The following is an 18,875-nucleotide window of genomic DNA, read 5'->3' as shown; positions in this document are numbered from 1 at the left end:
AATAGAATGGAGAAAATACAAGAAACATTTAACAAGCACCTAGAAGAACTAAAGAGCAAACAAATGTTGAACAACACAATAAATGAAGTTAAAAATTCTCTAGAAGGAATCAATAGCAGAATAACTGAGGCAGAAGAACGGATAAGTGACCTGGAAAATAAAATAGTGGAAATAACTACTGCAGAGCAGAATAAAGAAAAAAGAATGAAAAGAATTGAGGACAGTCTCAGAGACCTCTGGGACATTAAATGCACCAACATTCAAATTATAGGGGTCCCAGAAGGAGAAGAGCAAAAGGCAGGGACTGAAAATATTTGAAGAGATTATAGCTGTAAACTTCCCTAATATGCGAAAGGAAATAGTCAGTCAAGTCCAGGAAGCGCAGAGAGTCCCATAGAGGATAAATCCAAGGAGAAAGATGCCAAGACACATATTAGTCAAACTATCAAAAATTAAATACAAAGAAAAATATTAAAGGCAGCAAGGGAAAAACAACAAATAACACACAAGGGAATCCCCATAAGGTTAACAGCTGATCTTTCAGCAGAAACTCTGCAAGCCAGAAGGGAGTGGCAGGACATAGTTAAAGTAATGGAATGGAAAAACCTACAACCAAGATTACTCTACCCAGCAAGGATCTCATTCAGGTTCGACGGAGAAATTAAAACCTTTACAGACAAGCAAAGTTTAAGAGAATTCAGCACCACCAAACCAGCTTTACAGCAAATGCTAAAGGAACTTCTCTAGGCAGGAAACATAACAGAAGGAAAACACACACAATAACAAACCCAAAACAATTAAGAAAATGGTAATAGGACCATACACATTGATAATGACCTTAAATGTAAATGGATTAAATGCTCCAACCAAAAGACATAGACTGGCTGAATGGATACAAAAACAAGACTCATATATACGCTATCTACAAGAGATCTACTACAGACCTATGGACACATACAGACTGAAGGTGAGGGGATTGAGAAAGATATCCCATGCAAATGGAAAGCTGGAGTAGTGATTCTCATATCAGACAAAATAGACTTTAAAGACTATTAGAAGAGGCAAAGAAGGACACTACATAATGATCAAGGGATCAATCCAAGAAGAAGATATAACACTTGTAAATATTTAAACATCCAACACAGGAGCACCTCAATACATAAGGCAAATGCTAACAGTCATAAAAGGGGAAATCAACAGTAACACGATAATAATAGGGGACTTTAATACCCCACTTTCACCAATGGACAGATCATCAAAAATGAAAATAAATAAGGAAGCACAAGCTTTAAATGACACGTTAAACAATATGGACTTAATTGATATTGATAGGTCATTCCACCCAAAAACAACAGAATACACTTTCTTCTCAAGTGCTTATGGAATATTCTCCAAGATAGATCATATCTTGGGTCACAAATCAAGCCTTGGTAAATTTAAGAAAATGGAAATCATATCAAGTATCTTTTCCGACCACAACGCTATAACACAAGATATCAATTACAGGAAAAAAACTGTAAAAAATACAAACACATGGAGGCTAAACAATACACTACTAAATAACCAAGAGATCACTGAAGAAATCAAACAGGAAATCAAAAAATACTTAGAAACAAATGACAATGAACACATGATGACCCAAAACCTATAGGATGCAGCAAAAGCAGTTCTAAGAGGGAAGTTTATAGCAATACGATCCTACCTCAACAAACAAGAAAAATCTCAAATAAACAACCTAAACTTCCACCTAACGCAATTAGAGAAAGAAGAACAACAACAAACTAAAACCCAAAGTTAGCAGAAGGAAAGAAATCATAAAGATCAGAGGAGAAATAAATAAAAAAGAAATGGACACAATAGCAAAGGTCAACAAAACTAAAAGCTGGTTCTTTGAGAAGATAAACAAAATTGATAAACCATTAGCCAGAATCATTAAGAAAAAAAGGGAAAAGACTCAAATCAATAGAATTAGAAAAGAAAAAGAAGTAACAACTGATGCTGCAGAAATACAAAGGAGAGATTACTACAAGCAACTATATGCCAATATAATGGAAAACCTGGAAGAAATGGACAAATTCTTAGAAATGCACAACCTGCCAAGACTGAATCAGGAAGAAATAGAAAATATGAACAGACCAATCATAAGCACTGAAATTGAAACTGTGATTTAAAATCTTCCAACAAACAAAAACCCACGACCTGATGGCTTCACAGGTGAATTCTATCAAACATTTAGGGAAGAGCTAACACCTATTCTTCTCAAACTCTTCCAAAATATAGCAGAAGGAGGAACACTCCCAAACTCATTCTACGAGGCCCACCATCCCCTGATACCAAAACCAGACAAAGATGTCACAAAAAAAGAAAAATACAGGCCAATATCACTGATGAACATAGATGCAAAAATCCTCAACAAAGTACTAGCAAACAGAATCCAACAGCACATTAAGAAGATCATACACCATATCAAGTGGGATTTATTCCAGGAATGCAAGGATTCTTCAGTATATGCAAATCAATCAATGTGCTAAACCATATTAATAAATTGAAGGATAAAAAGCATATTTTCATCTCAATAGATGCAGAAAAAGCTTTTGACAAAATTCAACACCCATTTATGATAAAAACCCTCCAGAAAGTAGGCATAGAGGAACTTACCTCAACACAAAAAAAGCCATATATGACAAACCCACAGCCAACATCGTCTTCAATGGTGAAAAACTGAAACCATTTCCACTAAGATCAGGAACAAGACAAGGTTGCCACTCTCATCACTATTATCCAACATAGTTTTGGAAGTTCTAGCCACAGCAATCAGAGAAGAAGAAGAAATAAAAGGAATCCAAATCGGGAAAGAAGAAGTAAAACTGTCACTGTTTGCAGATAACATGATAGTATACATAGAGAATCCTAAAGATGCTACCAGAAAACTACTAGAGCTAATCAATGAATTTGGTAAAGTTGCAGGATACAAAATTAATGCACAGAAATCTCTTGCATTCCTATACACTAATGATGAAAAATCTGTAAGAGAAATTAAGGAAACACTCCCATTTACCATTGCAACAAAAGGAATAAAATACCTAAGAATAAACCTACCTAGAGATACAAAAGACCTGTATGCAGAAAACTATAAGACACTGATGAAAGAAATTAAAGATGATACAAACAGATGGAGAGATATACCATGGTCTTGGATTGGAAAAATCAACATTGTGAAAATGACTCTACTACCCAAAGCAATCTACAGATTCAGTACAATAACTATCAAACTACCAATGGCATTTTTCACACAACTAGAACAAAAAATTTCACAATTTGTATGGAAATGCACAAGACCCCAAATAGCCAAAGCAATCTTGAGAAAGAAAAACGGAGCTGGAAGAATCAGGCTTCCTGACTTCAGACTATACTACAAAGCTATAGTAACCAAGAAAGTATGGTTCTGGTACAAAAACAGAAATATAGATCAGTGGAACAGGATATAAAGCCCAGAGATAAACCCACGCACATATGGTCACCTTAACTTTGATAAAGGAGGCAAGAATATACAGTGGAGAAAAGACAGCCTCTTCAATAAGTGGTGCTGGGAAAACTGGATAGCTACATGTAAAAGAATGAAATTAGAACACTCCCTAACAGTGTATGCAAAATAAACTCAAAATGGATTAAAGACCTAAATGTAAGGCAGAAACTATCAAACTCTTAGAGGAAAACATAGGCAGAACACTCTGACATAAATCACAGCAAGATCCTTTTTGACCTACCTCCTAGAGAAATGGGAATAAAAACAAAAATAAACAAATGGGACCTAATGAAACTTAAAACCTTTTGCACAGCAGAGGAAACCATAAACAAGACAAAAAGACAACCCTCAGAATGGGAGAAAATATTTGCAAGTGAAGCAACTGACAAAGGATTAATCTCCAAAATATACAAGCAGCTCATGCAGCTCAATATCAAAAAATCAAACAACCCAATCCAAAAATGGGCAGAAGGCCTAAATAGACATTTCTCCAAAGTTAAACAGATTGCCAACTAACACATGAAAGGATACTCAACATCACTAATCATTAGAGAAATGCAAATCAAAACTACGAGGTATCACCTCACACCAGTCAGAATGGCCATCGTCAAAACATCTACAAACTATAAATGCTGGAAAGAGTGTGGAGAAAAGGGAGCCCTCTTGCACTGTTAGTGGGAATGTAAACTGATACAGCCACTATAGAGAACAGTATGGAGGTTCCTTAAAAAACTAAAAATAGAACTACCTTGCAACCCAGCAATCCCACTACTGGGCATATACTCTGAGAAAACCATAATTCAAAAAGAGTCGTGTACTACAATGTTCATTGCAACACTATTTACAATAGCCAGGACATGGAAGCAACCTAAGTGTCCATCAGCAGATGAATGGATAAAGATGTGGCCCATATATACAATGGAATATTACTCAGCCATAAAAAGAAATGAAATTGAGTTATTTGTAGTGAGGTGGATGGACCTAAGTCTGTCATACAGAGTGAAGTAAGTCAGAAAGAGAAAAACAAATACCATATGCTAACACATATATATGGAATCTAAAAAAAAGAAAAAAGTGGTTCTGTAGAACCTAGGGGCAGGACAGGAATAAACATGTAGAAGTAGAGAATGGACGTGAGGATACCAGGATAGGGAAGGTTAAGCTGGGACGACGTGAGAGAGTGGCACAGACATATATACACTACCAAACATAAAATAGCTAGTGGGAAGCAGCTGCATGGCACAGGGAGATCAGCTTGGTGCTTTGTGACCACCTAGAGGAATGGGATAGGGAGGGTGGGAGGGATTCGCAAGAGGGAGGGGATATGGGGGTATATGTATTTGTATAGCTGACTCACTTTGTTATACAGCAGAAACTAACCCATCATTGTAAAGTAATTATATTCCAATAAAGATGTTAAAGGAAAAAAAAGGACCTTCTCATTTCCCCTGAGCTAACAATCAGCAAGGTCCCCACCTGTGCTGCTGTCTCTGCATGTTTGGCCAAGTGTTTTCATCCTCCTCCTCTCTCATTTTTCTTTTCTTCATCTCTTTGGCTATAAAACTCTGTACTTTCTTAGGATTTCATCCCAGAAATTAGTTGTCTTCCTTGGAGCTCCTAAATTTTTCCCTGAGGGACTAGATACAATTAATGTTTCCTCTTATATGGTTGAAAAAAGAGGCTTTTGGTAGAATCTCACTGCACCTCTCCATCTAGCCAAAGGAGTGCAATTGACCCATGAGACTCAGCTGAGAAACCATTATTAGAACTCTGAGTTCAGTTAGGTCACAGAATGAATATAGAAAACTCAGTCATTTCCATATAGAGGCAAGTAAAAAATATAATGGAAATAGAAATACCATCACTGTAGCAAAAAATATATACATGTATAAGATGCCTAGGGATTAACTCGACAAGACTATAGAACTTGCAGGAAAAACATTGCAGAACTCCACAGAACTACCTAAATAAAGATTAATTTTGAATAAATACTAGACCATATGGTGCTTGTAGTTAGAATAGTCCTGTGTAACCCAGATGATCTCAATTGTCCCAGATTTATGTGCTCAGGTGTTTCTTTGATAAGCGAATGACATAGCTCTATTCCATCTATTATTGCAAGTTTAACAGTTTCTTGAAAATCTCTAAACATTTCCACAGATGATTGAGGGGCTTATGTCCCCCTGGATCAATATCAACTACAACTATTTCTCTGCTCTCCTATTACTTGATTATTCATTTATTCATTCATCCGTTTGTTTATTCACGGCACATTTTTTGCATGCTTACTGGGTCCTGAGCACTCCGTAGATGCCCACCAACCGTGGCTTATGGCCCCTTTGGCTCCTACCTACATTTCCAGTCACCCTTGTCTTAGAACATAGTCTCTTTCATTGCCCAGCTGAGCACCATTAATACAAGGCTGTTTTGTGCAAGACTTCTGAGGTTCTGGAGGGTCTTAGTGGTGGATAAGTGTTGTGGGGCAGAGAAGGAGGGCAGATGTGGTGTCTGACGACAAACAGCATGAAGCAAGAAGCAATGAAAAATTAAATATTATGCTTATTAAAGTTTGCGGGGAATTTCTCAGTTTATTCTTGGGTCCCACCTGCTGCTGTCTTTTGGAACTGCCTCTTCAGTCTCTCAGCATCTCTTGTGTATCATCTCCTCAGCCTCTCAGATTTCTAGACTACTTAATCCCTCTTTCCTAGCCTTTTGGAACTCAAACCTCCTCTTGTATTATAATGGAGAGAAATTTAACTCTCTCTTTTTCTCCTTCCTACTCTGCTAGTTCACATTGGGGTTTGGAGGAGGGGAGCTTTAATTTGCCTAACCAAAGAAGTCATTGAGCTATGGTTCCCCAACTCCCTACCCCATCCCCCAAAACAAGAGCACTTCTCTTCCTCCAAAAGGAATTCTTCTGATCTCCAGAGCAACCATATTTAAAGATTATTTTTTTCCTCACCACACTTGGATTTTGAAGAGATCAGGTCTCTCCCAAATTAATGAAGCAAGTAGAAGATAATTCCAACTATAATCCCAATGATATTTTTTCTGAAGTTTAATAAAATTATCTTAAAGTTGGGCTTCCCTGGTGGCGCAGTGGTTGAGAGTCTGCCTGCCGATGCAGGGGACACGGGTTCGTGCCCCGGTCCGGGAAGATCCCACGTGCCGCGGAGCGGCTGGGCCCGTGAGCCATGGCCGCTGAGCCTGCGCGTCCGGAGCCTGTGCTCCGCAAGGGGAGAGGCCACAACAGTGAGAGGCCCGCATACTGCAAAAAAAAAAATTATCTTAAAGTTAATTTGGGGGGAAAAACAAGCTCAAAGAACAAGGTAAATCTTAAAAAGAAGAGTAATGATGGAGGACTAATTCTACCAAGAGTTTAATTTAAACAACGCGTATTGTTTAATGAAACAATGAGCAGACAGAGAAGTAAAACATAACACAAAGTCCAGAAACGGATCTAAATGAAATAAAAAATACCAGAAGAAAATACAGGCAACTATTTATGTCCTAAATTAAGTAAAGAAGGCCTTTCTAACCATGATAATGTGTGTGTTTGTGTGTGTGTATAGTTCTTACAATAAATAAATAAGAAAAAAAACAGCATGCTTTACACCATGAATGAACCTTAAAAACACTATGCTGAGTGAAAGAGGCAGGCACAAAAGGCCGTGTATTATATGATTCTATCTATGTGAAATGTACAGAATAGGAGAACCCATAGTAGATTAGTGGTTGCCAGGGAGTGGGGAGAGGGGACAATGAGAAATAACTGCTAACAAATGGGAATTTCTTTTTAGAGTGATGAAATGTTCTGGAATTAGGTACTGGTGACGGTCGCACAACTTTTGAATGTGCTAATAACCACTGAATTGTATACTTAAAGGCTGAATTTTATGATACATTAATTATATCTCAGAAAAAATTTAAAGATAAATCAGTTCCACTTGGGGTATCATAAGAAAAAAAACCCAGCATGCCAATAGAGAATGATTAAAGAATGTCTTTAAAAAATATTCAGTGACACTTGTTAAAGGTGGCAAGGCATACTTTATTCAGGACCATCTGGATGGGTGCAGGGACCACTGCAGTGGGATTTTACTGTGGGGGGAGAGATTGGGCTCCACTCTGAACAAAGCATGGGCAAGTGGGAATTCATAGCCAAGGAGCAGTGTGGGGTCAGTGGATGGAAAACCACTAACAGGAAGCATCAGGGGTCAGGGGCTTGGCTGTACTGGCCCAACAGGGTTGTTGCTGAAGGCAGGCCAGGCTGTCATCACCTGGGGGTGGTAGAGTAAATCTTACCAGATATTGAGGGTGATTATATATTGAGGGTTTGGGGGTGCTGGTTAAACTGATTTAGCAGGGTTCTTGCTAAAACTAGTGTTACGGAACTCAGGTTTGGCTGCTCGCCACTCAAGAGCCAATAATTCGAGAGGCAAGTGTCAGCACAAAGAAAAGGTGCTTTAAGCAGAAAAGCTGGCAATCTGAGGAGAAGGCAGACTCGTGTCCAGAGGCCAACTCCAAAGATTCTGCTCAGCCATGACAGTTTTTAAAGGGAAAAATGGGGAGAAGACTCTCAGTGAATCATTGAGACAGGAGGTTGGGTTCTGTATCATTCCCCACTGAGTGCAGACTGGCTGACTCTCTCTTCAGATGTTATCTTGCCTACATGATCTGCCTGCACTCTTCCTTAGGGGGCTGTTGAGGATAGAGAGCTAGTCATTCTATAACTACTTCATTCTTCACTCTTCTTTTTGTCTAGGAAAAGAATCAGCAGGTTAAACAAGACATGGTATGCATTCAGGAGAGCGTTAAGTCAGGAGTTAGGTTAAATTGCCTAATGATCTCATTCCTGTAATTAGGTTCTTTTAAGGTTAAAACGGGAACAGAAGTGGGTGAACAGAAAAGGGGCAAAAGAGCTGCTTTCACCAGGTTTTACAAGGAAGTTCACAGATAGGCCTAGGAGAAGGTTCAGGAGTGTGACGAAATACTCTGTCAAATGTGAATTTAAAACTTTAAAAAGACAAATGACTAATAAACCTATAAAATGCAAATTAAAGTAATGAGATGGAATATGTGCTTATTTTCTTGGCAAAGATGGAAAGAAAATACAAATTTCCATCATTGGGTAGGTTGCAGTCTAATGGAGATTTTCATAATATGATATTGATGAAGGGCAATTTGGCAATATATTTCAGAAGCCTTAGATTGTGTCCTTGTGATTCCATTTCTAGGACTTTATCTTGAAAAAATACTGTGTACCATTTAAAATAAAGTTGTAAGGTGGGAATTCCCTGGTGGTCTCATGCTTAGGACTCTGCTCTTTCACTGCTGAGGGCCTGGGTTCAGGGAACTAAGATCCCGCAAGCCGAGCGGCGTGGCCAAAAAAAAAAAAAAAGAAAAAAAAAGTAGTAAAGTACAGTAACAGCACAGGAAGATGTCACCACTGCTAGGGAGAAAAATTAGAATGTATAATACATAAAGCAAAGCAGACCAGTAGAAGTGTACACATGAAAGGCTGCAGAGATAGGTAGTTTGTAGTTTCTTGTACACCCTTATCTATATTTTGTTTAGATGTTCTTCACTGGAGGTATCTTTTATAATCAGAAAATAATAGAAAAGTTATTAAATATAATACAGTTTCAAATTGGTGATGCTTTTGGGGTGTTTTGTTTGATGAGCACAATAACACAACTGAGATTAGAAGTTTCTTGTTTCTCCTGTTTCAAGACTAGAGATGCAGGGGAGAAGAATTGGAAGTCCTCAAAAGTTCCAAAGCCAGATTCTCACCCTCTAGTTGCCCATATGAGTGGTGTATGTAGTTTCAGAATCTAATTGATTAATTGGTAGTTTTATAACATAGACTGTACTATGGTATATTCACTCCAAGAATTTTTCTCTTCAAATCAGGTATTTTGGGCTTTACAACCAGGATCATATTGAGTGGAGTTCTTTCTGATTCTTGACTTGAATTCTGTTTCCCAGATGTAACAATTTTCTTCTCCCAATTTCCTAGACAGAATCATGAATAAACTGGAGGACAAGCAGGACCAGATGATACCATGAAGAGAAGTTTACAGGCCCTCTATTGCCAACTGTTAAGTAAGTTGATGTCACATTTCTTCTTTCCTAGAATAGATCAATGTTATTGTTTGCCCAGTGCCAGAAACTTACACACCTTCTGGAGGAAGACCAGGGTTTGGTCAGTGAAGGACAATACATTTTCCCTCTGCTTCATCTAGGTACTTGAAATATCAAGCATTAAGTCATTCTATTGCCTTGGGCTTCAGTTACTGTACATAATTACTGTAGACTTCGTTATGATAATTCTAAATTGGCATGTTAAGCACAGTCAATTTGAAAATGAGTGTCAACAACGTTATTACTCTTGGTTTTGTGGCAGAATGAAGGGGGTTCCGGTATGATCCCCTCTGGGCTCCTCATGAAGAGGGAATGGTAGGCTGTGGGATTTAGTCACATATAACCTATTACCATTCAGTGACTGTACAGCCTTTGACTTGGAATGTTTTGCATAGTTTTGCGTGTTCTTAGATAATGAGTGGTGAAAATGTGGTTTGTTTAGGTTCGGTGGTAGAATGTTCGATCCTGATTTTCTCTGCAGGTTGTTGTGTTTTGCGTATTGTGCCACGAAGTGCCAGTTGCCATATAGGGAGTGTGTAGTCTTTGGGATTGGATTGTCACTGAATGAATGTAAAATCCAGTACCAGTTGGTGGGTTTGATGTTCAGATTGACACATTTGGGACAACAGACGTTGCTCACTCCGGGTCAAACCAAAGGCATTGAGTTGGGAAAACTTGAAATTCACCATGCTTGTCTAATTCTTGCTGAGGTAGAGGACCTATCTTTCCTAGGCTGAGTGGCTCCTTGTTAACTTTTGCCAAGGAAATAACATGAAAATAGATTGAGATGCAAATCACCAGTCAGCCCTTAGAATTTAGCAATTCTTGTTATGTTGTGCCCCCAGTGCAAAGCACTTTATCTACAGACAGCATTCTGTTTGGGTGTTTTAATTGACTCATTTTTGCTATTGAATTCTAATCCCTGAAACACAGATCACGTCAGCCTGATTTCAGCCTGATGGAACATCGCCAAGAGTTATAGGGACTCTCTCATATGCTTTCTCCATGTATTCTGTAGGGTTTGTTACCTTTTTTTTTTGTTTTTTAATGATAAGCTTGCTTGTTAGAGAAAAGGCTTTACGGATTGAAGAAGCAGTGTCATCAAGAAATGATTAATTCTGCCTTGATGGGATAGGGAACATTTGAAGGATAAATAGGATTTTACACACACACACACACACACACACACACACACACTCACTCACTCACTCACTCACTCACTCACACAGATACACCCTCAAGAAGGCAAGGCAGGTTTTACAGGCAAAAGAAACAAGAAACGAAAAAGAGCATAGTAGATTTAGAAGGCAGCAGGATGTTTGTTGAATTCACCTGTGCTGATTGTATGCCCCAGAGTGTGCATGTTATAAGGTCATATATTATCTGAAAGGCATCAGAGAAGTATTCTGTGGTTTAGAGTCCAGTCTTATTCTATAACAAGTGCCCATCCTCCCAGGTCCAACATATTGGAAAGCTGAAGAGATTTTCCTCAAACACTATCTGGATAGCTGCCGAAACTAACCTTGTCTTAACACTTTTCATTGTTTGCAAGCTTGCCTAGAAACGCAAGCAACCCAAATTAGGAGGTAGGTAGTGGCCTTCAATAAACCACACTGATTACTAGGTAGCTGATTGTGGGCTGGAGCCCAGCTTTGTACACAGCTGAAAGGGTGAAGCACTTGGACAATAGATCAATTAGTCTGACTTCAGAGAGTGGTTTTCATAAGTTCATCTGAGATGACAGGCTGTTATTTATAGCATTTTTTTTCATGAGATGAGTTAGATATTTAGTAAAGTCCTAGATAACTTAAACTCTGGCATACATACACAAACAATATCATATATGTCATTGGTCAGCCAATTGTTCACTTATGCCTGGATTAACATTGTCCACAAACAGAATGGTTTTTCAGTGTCTAAAACTGACTTGAGAACTATAGAGTCAACATAAACTTATTATGTTACTTTATGTGACTCAGCAAACTGATTTTAATTTGGAGGGGGGACAGAGTGTTCTGGTTATCTTTTGTTGCATAACAAATCACCCCAAAACTTTGTAGCTTAAAACAACAACAATCATTTATTTTGCTCATGTATCTGCAGTTTGATCGGGGTTGGCAGACTCTCTGCTCCACAGTGGCTGGGATCTGGGCTGGAATAACTCCAAGAGCTGGGGCTTTTTTCCCTCAGGCCTTTTCACAGGACAAAGTGGGGCTTCCTCACAGCAATAGTGGCCTCAGGGTGGTCATACTTTATACATGGCACCTCACGGCTTTGAGGCCTGGGCAAAACCTACAAGGCTTCTTAAGAATTAGGCTTGGAAATCCCAGAACAATACTTCAGCCACATTGTATTGGCGGAAGAAGTCACTAAGACCAACCCTGACCCAAGGGGAGAGGGATTGGACTCCACCTCTCAAAGGCAAGAGTAGTAGAAATTTGTAATCATCTTTAGTCTACCAGAGAGTATCTGTTTAACAAGAAAAAAAGTCAAGCACTTCCTAGTGGACATGAGCCAGTCCATGAGGCTCATCAGAGAAACTACTCCCTCTGGAGTGCCTACTGTGTTCCCAGACCTGTGCTGATCAGCTCACGTGTGCCATCTCACTCACTCCAGAGGTAAGTGCACCAATATGAAGAAGTGTTAGCAATGAGTGAGTTAAGGACCGGCCGAGGGTGACCAGGTGGTGAGTGATGAGGTTGGAATTCATAGCCAGGTCTCTCGGACCTCTTTGTTCATGTCCATTTTTTTTTTATCCTGCCTGGTGTCTCCACCACACACAGAAAAAATGAGCAGTGTGGCCCCTATGGCTAGACAGGGGTGGTTCTAACCCAGGATGGGCAAAGTTTGCATCCTATTAGTGATGTCAGGTAAGGCTGAAAAAAAATCCAAGCTCTTTCTGGGTCAGTACATCACAATCACCAGTCATTGAGGCTTTTGTGTGCTTGAGGGATGCAGTCTTTGGCAGGCAGGGCAGTTGAGGGTTTAATATTTTACTTTTATTACAACTGACTGTCTCTGCCTTTATTTTATTTCTTGGGCTTCATCCCACAGTGCAATACTGAGTATTTCATCCTGCCAGCTTTAGCCCTTTGGGAAGGTTTAACACATTTTAAACAATACCTTGGAATGACTAAGAGCTTGAGGATGAAGGTGGTGATGAGAACCTTCATGATTATGTAGAAAACAAATGCTGCATTCGTTTTTCCTTTTTAGACCTAAGTAATAAAGTAGGTGTGAAGCTAGTGCCAGGAATATCTGGGTTTTTGAGCTGCCAACCAGTGTTCAAATCCTATCCCTACCACTTAGTCGGTAGTTTATGTTAGGTAAGTTACTTAATCTCCATGTGCCTCATATATAAAATGGGATATGACCACCATGGTATATAGAAGAACTACAGTAAATGCCTGTTCTCTTATTGGGCCTTCCTGTCTGCAAGAGAAGGATACAGCCTCTCTAGGAGCTCGGCTGTAACTGACATTTGGTTCACAAAACATTTTTACAGAATTTTTTTTTGAATTTTATTTTTTTATATAGCACGTTCTTATTAGTTATCGATTTTATACATATTAGTATATATATTGTCAATCCCAATCTCCCAATTCATCCCACCATCACCACCACCCGCTTCCCCCCTTGGTGTACATACGTTTGTTCTCTACATCTGTGTCTCTATTTCTGCCTTGCAAACCAGTTCATCTGCACCATTTTTCTAGATTCCACATATATGCATTAATATATGATATTTGTTTTTCTCTTTCTGACTTACTTCACTCTGTATGACAGTCTCTAGGTCCATCCACGTCTCTACAAGTGACCCAACTTTGTTCCTTTTTATGGCTGAGTAATATTCCATTGTATATATGTGCCACATCTTCTTTATCCATTCGTCTGTCAATGACATTTTTACAGAATTTGATCCTTACAAACCTTATTAGGCAAGCAGGACGTTAATTATCATTGATCTCATTCTACAGAGGAAGGAGTTGACACAATCAAGGCTGCCTTTCCCAGGCCATGTCACAATTTGTTTTAAAAGTAATAATGGAAAATAAGGAACATCATCACAAATGCTGAAGAACGTGACGTTACTGGAGAGGTGCTGAGTCCTGAGTTGACAGATTTGGTCTTTGTCTGGGTGCTGTGTACTGGAAATTTGTTGCGTTACTTCATTTTTAAGAAGACCAAGACAATCCTTTTGAGCTCATGAACATAAGTTTTTATATACTAATATCTAATTAAGTCAAAGTTGTTTGGATACTTACTCAGAGTTAAGGAGCAATTATGTTTAGTAAGTTAAGCATTTGCTCTACACCCAGGCATCTGTATTCTTAATTCATACTCTGTATTATTGGTACATCTTTCTTGTTCTTGCATCCTCAGAATATACTGAACTGTGGTGACCATACAAAAAGTAATCCTTTGCTCAATCCAGAGAGCTGTTCATGGGTCCCTGTTACTCAGAAGGTGGAAGAGAAAGAGAACTCCTGCTGTAGATTTGGGCCCCTAACCTGTAGAATTTAGAAGGTAAAAGATATCACCTTTTTTGCCCTCTTTACCTGGCCCATGGGGATTGCATCTGTCTCAGACTTGAATTATGCACACACACCCCAAGATCCATATTACTCAACTCTCTAGATTCTTTCAGGCATAATGAGAAGCTGGTTGAGAATGGAGTTCATTTCTAATGGGATGATCTGCCTCTCATCTGATCTCTGGAACTGGGCAGAAGCCCCTAAAAATACTTTACAGTGAGCAAAATGTCTTTGGTGCTTTTTTAGCTCTAACTAGCACTTTTTGCCAACCAGCTACCCAGTGACTTTATTCGTCCCTCCAGGCACTTCTTAAACTAGAAATATCCACATAGTAATGTCTTCCACAGGGGATTAACATTTTCCCTCTCTTTTTCCTCCATGCTTATCCTTATCCCATAGTAGACCCAGAGTCCCACCATGGTACCTACCCAGACCAGCTACCCTACTCTGGTCTGTGATCTGAAGTTCTCATGTATTCATTAGGGTAGAAAGCAATCTAAATTAATTAATGCCAAGGTATGCTTCATTGGCTAGGGAGCTTCTCCATAACTTTCAGGGATATTTGCATTTTTAAAGAAATTAATTTTACCTTCTCAAGGCAAATGCTGTGTTGGTGTCATTTTAAACCATATCGAGTATAGCAGTTTAAACAGATAAGTTTCCCAGGGCCTGTCCATTTCTCTGAATCTCCTTGAGTCAATGGTCTTGAACCTTCATTTCTCTTTCTGGCTTATCTCTTGCCTCTTTGGCCAACTTAAACCAGAAATGATCTTATTATGCCCTATTTATACCCTTATCATCACCATCCTCCTGGATTTCCATCCCTGAATAGCTAAAGTCATCTCGATTTGTTCTCTGTTTCAACCTGGATGCAGTTGGATACCAGCTCCCATGGACTCTAACTTGTTGTGAATACATTTCTCTGCATCCACATTGTCTCTGTTCAGTGAAGGGCTTCCTGTGGTCTTGCCTGAACCCTTTTAATAGTTTTCCTTCTTGCTGCCCTAATCTCAGTCCTCCTCCTTCTACTTCACCCTAACATTGCCACAGAATAGCAGCTTGTCCTCTGATGATGATCTTTCAATGGCTTTGCATTACCAGGAACAACAGTTCTCCTAGTGTGGTCCAAGAACCTCTCAGGATCCCTGAGACCTTTTCAGGAAGTCTGTGAGGCTCTCCTTTTCCAACTACATTATCTTTTTTTGTTTGTTTAAGAGGTGTATTTTTTTTTAACATCTTTATTGGAGTATAATTGCTTTACAATGGTATGTTAGTTTCAGCTTCACAACAAAATGAATCAGTTATATATATATACACATATTCCCATATCTCTTCCCGCTTGCGTCTCCCTCCCTCCCACCCTCCCTATCCCACCCCTCCAGGCGGTCACAAAGCACCGAGCTGATCTCCCTGTGCTATGCGGCTGCTTCCCACTAGCTATCTACCTTACGTTTGGTAGTGTATATATGTCCATGCCTCTTTATCGCTTTGTGACAAAGAGGTGTATTTTTTAAAATTTATTTATTTATTTTGATTTTTGGCTGTGTTGGTTCTTCGTTGCTGCAGGCGGGCTTTCTCTAGTTGCGGCGAGCGGGGGCTACTCTTCGTTGCGCTGCGCAGGCTTCTTATTGCAGTGGTTTCTCTTGCTGCAGAGCACAGGCTCTAGGCGTGCGGGGTTCAGTAGTTGTGGCACGCGGACTTAGTTGCTCCGCAACATGTGGGAACTTCCCGGACCAGGACTCGAACCCATGTCCCCTGCATTAGCAGGTGGATTCTTAACCACTGCACCACCAGGGAAGTTCCGACTGCGTTATCTTTATGGTTTATAGCCTTCAACTATATTGCAACAGATTGAATGCAGAAGGTGATGTGAGATCCAGCTAGCTGTCTTTCATAAGCCAGATATTAAAGAGATTTACAAATTAAAACAATGACACCCTTCTCACTATATTTTTGTTTTAGAAATTATGGTTATATTTTATTTAAAACGTTATTTGTTAACATGTAATGAGTTTATTGTTATTTTAATGGATTAATTTTTTTGTTTCTCAGCTTTAACTTTTAGGATAGTAAATATTAGTAGATATAACCCATATAAACAAAGGCTCTTTGTGGTCCTCAATTTTTAAGAGTATAAAGAGGTCATGAGACCAAAATATTTGAGAACCGCTGTCTTCATGGTTTGTTTTTCCTGAGAAGTGAGAGGAAGTTTTCCCTGAAATTAAGGAGGGAGAGGTGGTATGAATCATAACTGACATGGAATTTATGTCCAAACAAGAACTAAATCCAGAAATGTAAGCTCTTTCCAATGTTATAGGCAGTTATAAAGATATTGCATTATGTTTGCATATGAAATGAAGAATTTTCATTTCCTCCACCACCATTGAAGGCGCTTCCCTCTCTCACTGAAGGTGCCTGGCCATAACCTCCATGTGGAGTGACACTGTGGCAGCCACAGTTAAGAGCTCAGATTCTGGATTAAGACTACTTGGGTTCAAATCCTGGTTTGCCACGAATTCTTATCTAAATGATTTTCACCTCTTTCCATACAAAACATGCCAATTGAGCATGCCTCCACTGCCAAACAGCTGTTGGACTGTCTGTCCTCCACCTCTTGCAAATCTATCACTCCAGAGGCCATGAAAGTAAAAGAGCATGCTCCATTTAGTAGCAAACAGCGAAGTGCTACCACCAGTGGCTATAATCATGGTAATGACATGTTTGGTCTCCAGTCAGCATTATGGAAATGGGAGGCATCCATTTCATCCGAACTGCAATTCAGTATTTTAGACTGGATTACTCTGATTGGCTTTCATCGTTGTTTCGCAAACCTTGAAGTATATTAGAATCACCTGGAGAGCTTTTAACAAATCCACTTGTCCAGACCCACCGCAGATCAATTAGGATCTTTGGAAGAGGGGGTAGGGAGCGTGGGGCCTGGGCATCAGGTGATTCTAATGTGCAAGCAGGGTTGAGAATCACTGGCTTATAGCAGTGATAACCATGCAACAGAATCACCTAGAAGGTTTGTTTAAATACAGATTGCTGGGCTATCTGTGCCTGGAATTTCTGATTCAGTAGATCTGGGATGGGGACGATAATTTGTATTTCTAAATTTTCAGTGATGCTGAAGCTTTGGTCCAGGGACCACACTTTGAGAATCACTGTCTTAGACTAAAGAAGGTCTGTCCTGGAGCCAAAGATGCTTTCAGCTTCCCTGCATCACTTGAGCTGCCTAGTGGTGAAATGGATCTTGGAACAAAATCAGGGTCAGTTGGGAAGGAAGAGGAGGAGAGAAGATGTCAGGAAGAGAACCAGGAGAATCACAGTGTTGCAGGGTTAGGAACTGTTAGAACTTGACATTTCAGTTACTCCTCAGGATACACTGGAAGTTAATTTTTACTCTGTTTTAAGAAAGGCACAAGGGCTTCCCTGGTGGCACAGTGGTTGAGAGTCCGCCTGCCGATGCAGGGGACACGGGTTCGTGCCCCGGTCCGCGAGGATCCCACATGCCGCGGAGCGGCTGTGCCCGTGAGCCATGGCCGCTGAGCCTGCGCGTCCGGAGCCTGTGCTCTGCAATGGGAGAGGCCACAACAGTGAGAGGCCCGCATACCGCAAAAAAAAAAAAAAAAAAAAAAAAAAGAATTTGAGGCTGGATTTTCTTTTATTATGCAAAAATATGCATCTGTTCTCTTAGGGAGAACAGGTCTCTTTGGTTCTGAAGGTTAAGTCATTCACACAGAAAATTGAGGAGGTAACACTTTGAAGTGTGACATTAACCCAGGAAGTCTGTGCATACTGGGCCCTTAAAGGTGTCATGTTGATTTAATGTCTTTCACATTTTAAGTTGTGATTTTTTTTTTTTTTTTTTTTGCGGTACGCGGGCCTCTCACTGTTGTGGCCTCTCCCATTGCAGAGCACAGGCTCCGGACGCGCAGGCTCAGCGGCCATGGCTCACGGGCCCAGCCGCTCCGCGGCATGTGGGATCCTCCCAGACCAGGGCACGAACCCGTGTCCCTTGCATCGGCAGGCGGACTCTCAACCACTGCACCACCAGGGAAGCCCTAAGTTGTGATTTTTAAATTTGCATTAAGTCAACAACTCTCTTATGCAGAATAATCAAACATTAGTAAGGCATTCTCATTGTAAGCAATGTCAGTGAAGACTGAGGAATAAAATATTTTAAAGAAACTCAATTTTATGACTTTCGAGTGTATTCCATTACATAGTTGGCAGGAACGTAGGTGAGGGAAGTCATGCTTACACATAGAGCTGTTGACTTATGCAAATTTAAATGTTAACTCTTTAAATGAAGAAAAGGGATTTTTTTCCCAGCAGATTCATGTTGGCTTGTAATAAATCTTCAGTGGACGTTTTCTGAACAGTTTAATCATTGCCTTTACAAATGTGATGGACACTGGAGATTCTTTAGGCTAGAATCCAAGAAGCTCCCCAAGCCTAAGCCACATTGCCTTTGCCAGCTCTCCTTTCGTGTCTCCCTCTCCTGTTCACCCATTTCCCCTTCCTTTCCTTTCGTTCGTCTCCATCACCGGACTTTCTCTTCCCTTTCTCTTCCCCTTCAGAAGTTTCTGAAATTTTCTCCTGCAGGGCATAAATCCTTTGTCTGCTGCAGGTATCCTGACAGCTCCTCAAAAGTTAATTTCTTGTCT

General features: G+C 39.9%; 1 protein-coding gene across 3 annotated transcripts in view; it reads left to right on the top strand.

The window, feature by feature from the left end:
- The window catches only part of TMEM108 (transmembrane protein 108), a 371,980-nt gene that overhangs the window by 208,218 nt on the left and 144,887 nt on the right, over positions 1 to 18,875 (top strand). For 2 of the 3 annotated variants that reach the window (XM_030873467.2, XM_060298605.2), the window contains one exon: positions 9,546 to 9,631. In XM_030873467.2, the coding sequence (XP_030729327.2) occupies positions 9,592 to 9,631 (40 nt within the window). In that variant the 5' untranslated portion in view covers positions 9,546 to 9,591. The remainder of the gene's footprint in view (positions 1 to 9,545; positions 9,632 to 18,875) is intronic. The other variant, XM_030873466.2, reaches the window with a different exon arrangement.

The sequence above is a fragment of the Globicephala melas genome, chromosome 4 (genome assembly GCF_963455315.2).
Source record: "Globicephala melas chromosome 4, mGloMel1.2, whole genome shotgun sequence".
NCBI lineage: Eukaryota > Metazoa > Chordata > Mammalia > Artiodactyla > Delphinidae > Globicephala > Globicephala melas.
Note: the sequence above shows the minus strand (reverse complement) of the source record. Positions and strands in the feature narration are given on the sequence as shown.